The sequence below is a fragment of the Acanthisitta chloris genome, unplaced genomic scaffold (assembly GCF_000695815.1).
Source record: "Acanthisitta chloris isolate BGI_N310 unplaced genomic scaffold, ASM69581v1 scaffold18672, whole genome shotgun sequence".
Lineage (NCBI taxonomy): Eukaryota > Metazoa > Chordata > Aves > Passeriformes > Acanthisittidae > Acanthisitta > Acanthisitta chloris.
In genome coordinates, this window is record NW_008658986.1 from 16,702 (window position 1) to 17,051 (window position 350).

At 65.1% G+C, this 350-nt stretch overlaps 1 protein-coding gene across 1 annotated transcript in view; it reads right to left on the minus strand.

Moving 5' to 3' along the window:
• The window catches only part of LRRC23 (leucine rich repeat containing 23), a gene marked incomplete at its 5' end in the record, with an annotated part of 5,814 nt that extends 5,468 nt beyond the window's left edge, over nucleotides 1–346 (minus strand). The window contains 2 exon segments of the mRNA XM_009069231.1: nucleotides 87–184; nucleotides 260–346. Of these exon segments, the coding sequence (XP_009067479.1) occupies nucleotides 87–184; nucleotides 260–346 (185 nt within the window).
• Nucleotides 347–350: the final 4 nt, after the last annotated feature.

Sequence of the window (350 nt, forward strand, 5' to 3'; positions counted from 1 at the left end):
GGCCGGGGAGCTGGGCCTGGAGACCCTCCTGCCCGCAGAGCCGGTCCCCGGTCACAGTGGGTGCGGGGCAGGCCTTGCACACTCACTTGTGTCTGGCTTCGAACTTCACGTAGGCGTGGGCCAGCCCGTTGCCGGTCTTAGCCTCCTTCAGGCCTTCCTCGGTCAGGGGTCAGGGAGCAGGCACCTGGGAGACACGGAGAGAGCACAGAGTCAGCGCTGGCCTGACCACAGCCGGGGGGGCGGGGGGACCCCTCCTCACCTCTTCTTCCTCCTCCTCTTTATCCCCCTCTTCCTCCTCCTTATCCTCGTCCTCCTCCTCTTCTTCTTCCTTCTCCTCCTCTTCTTCCTCC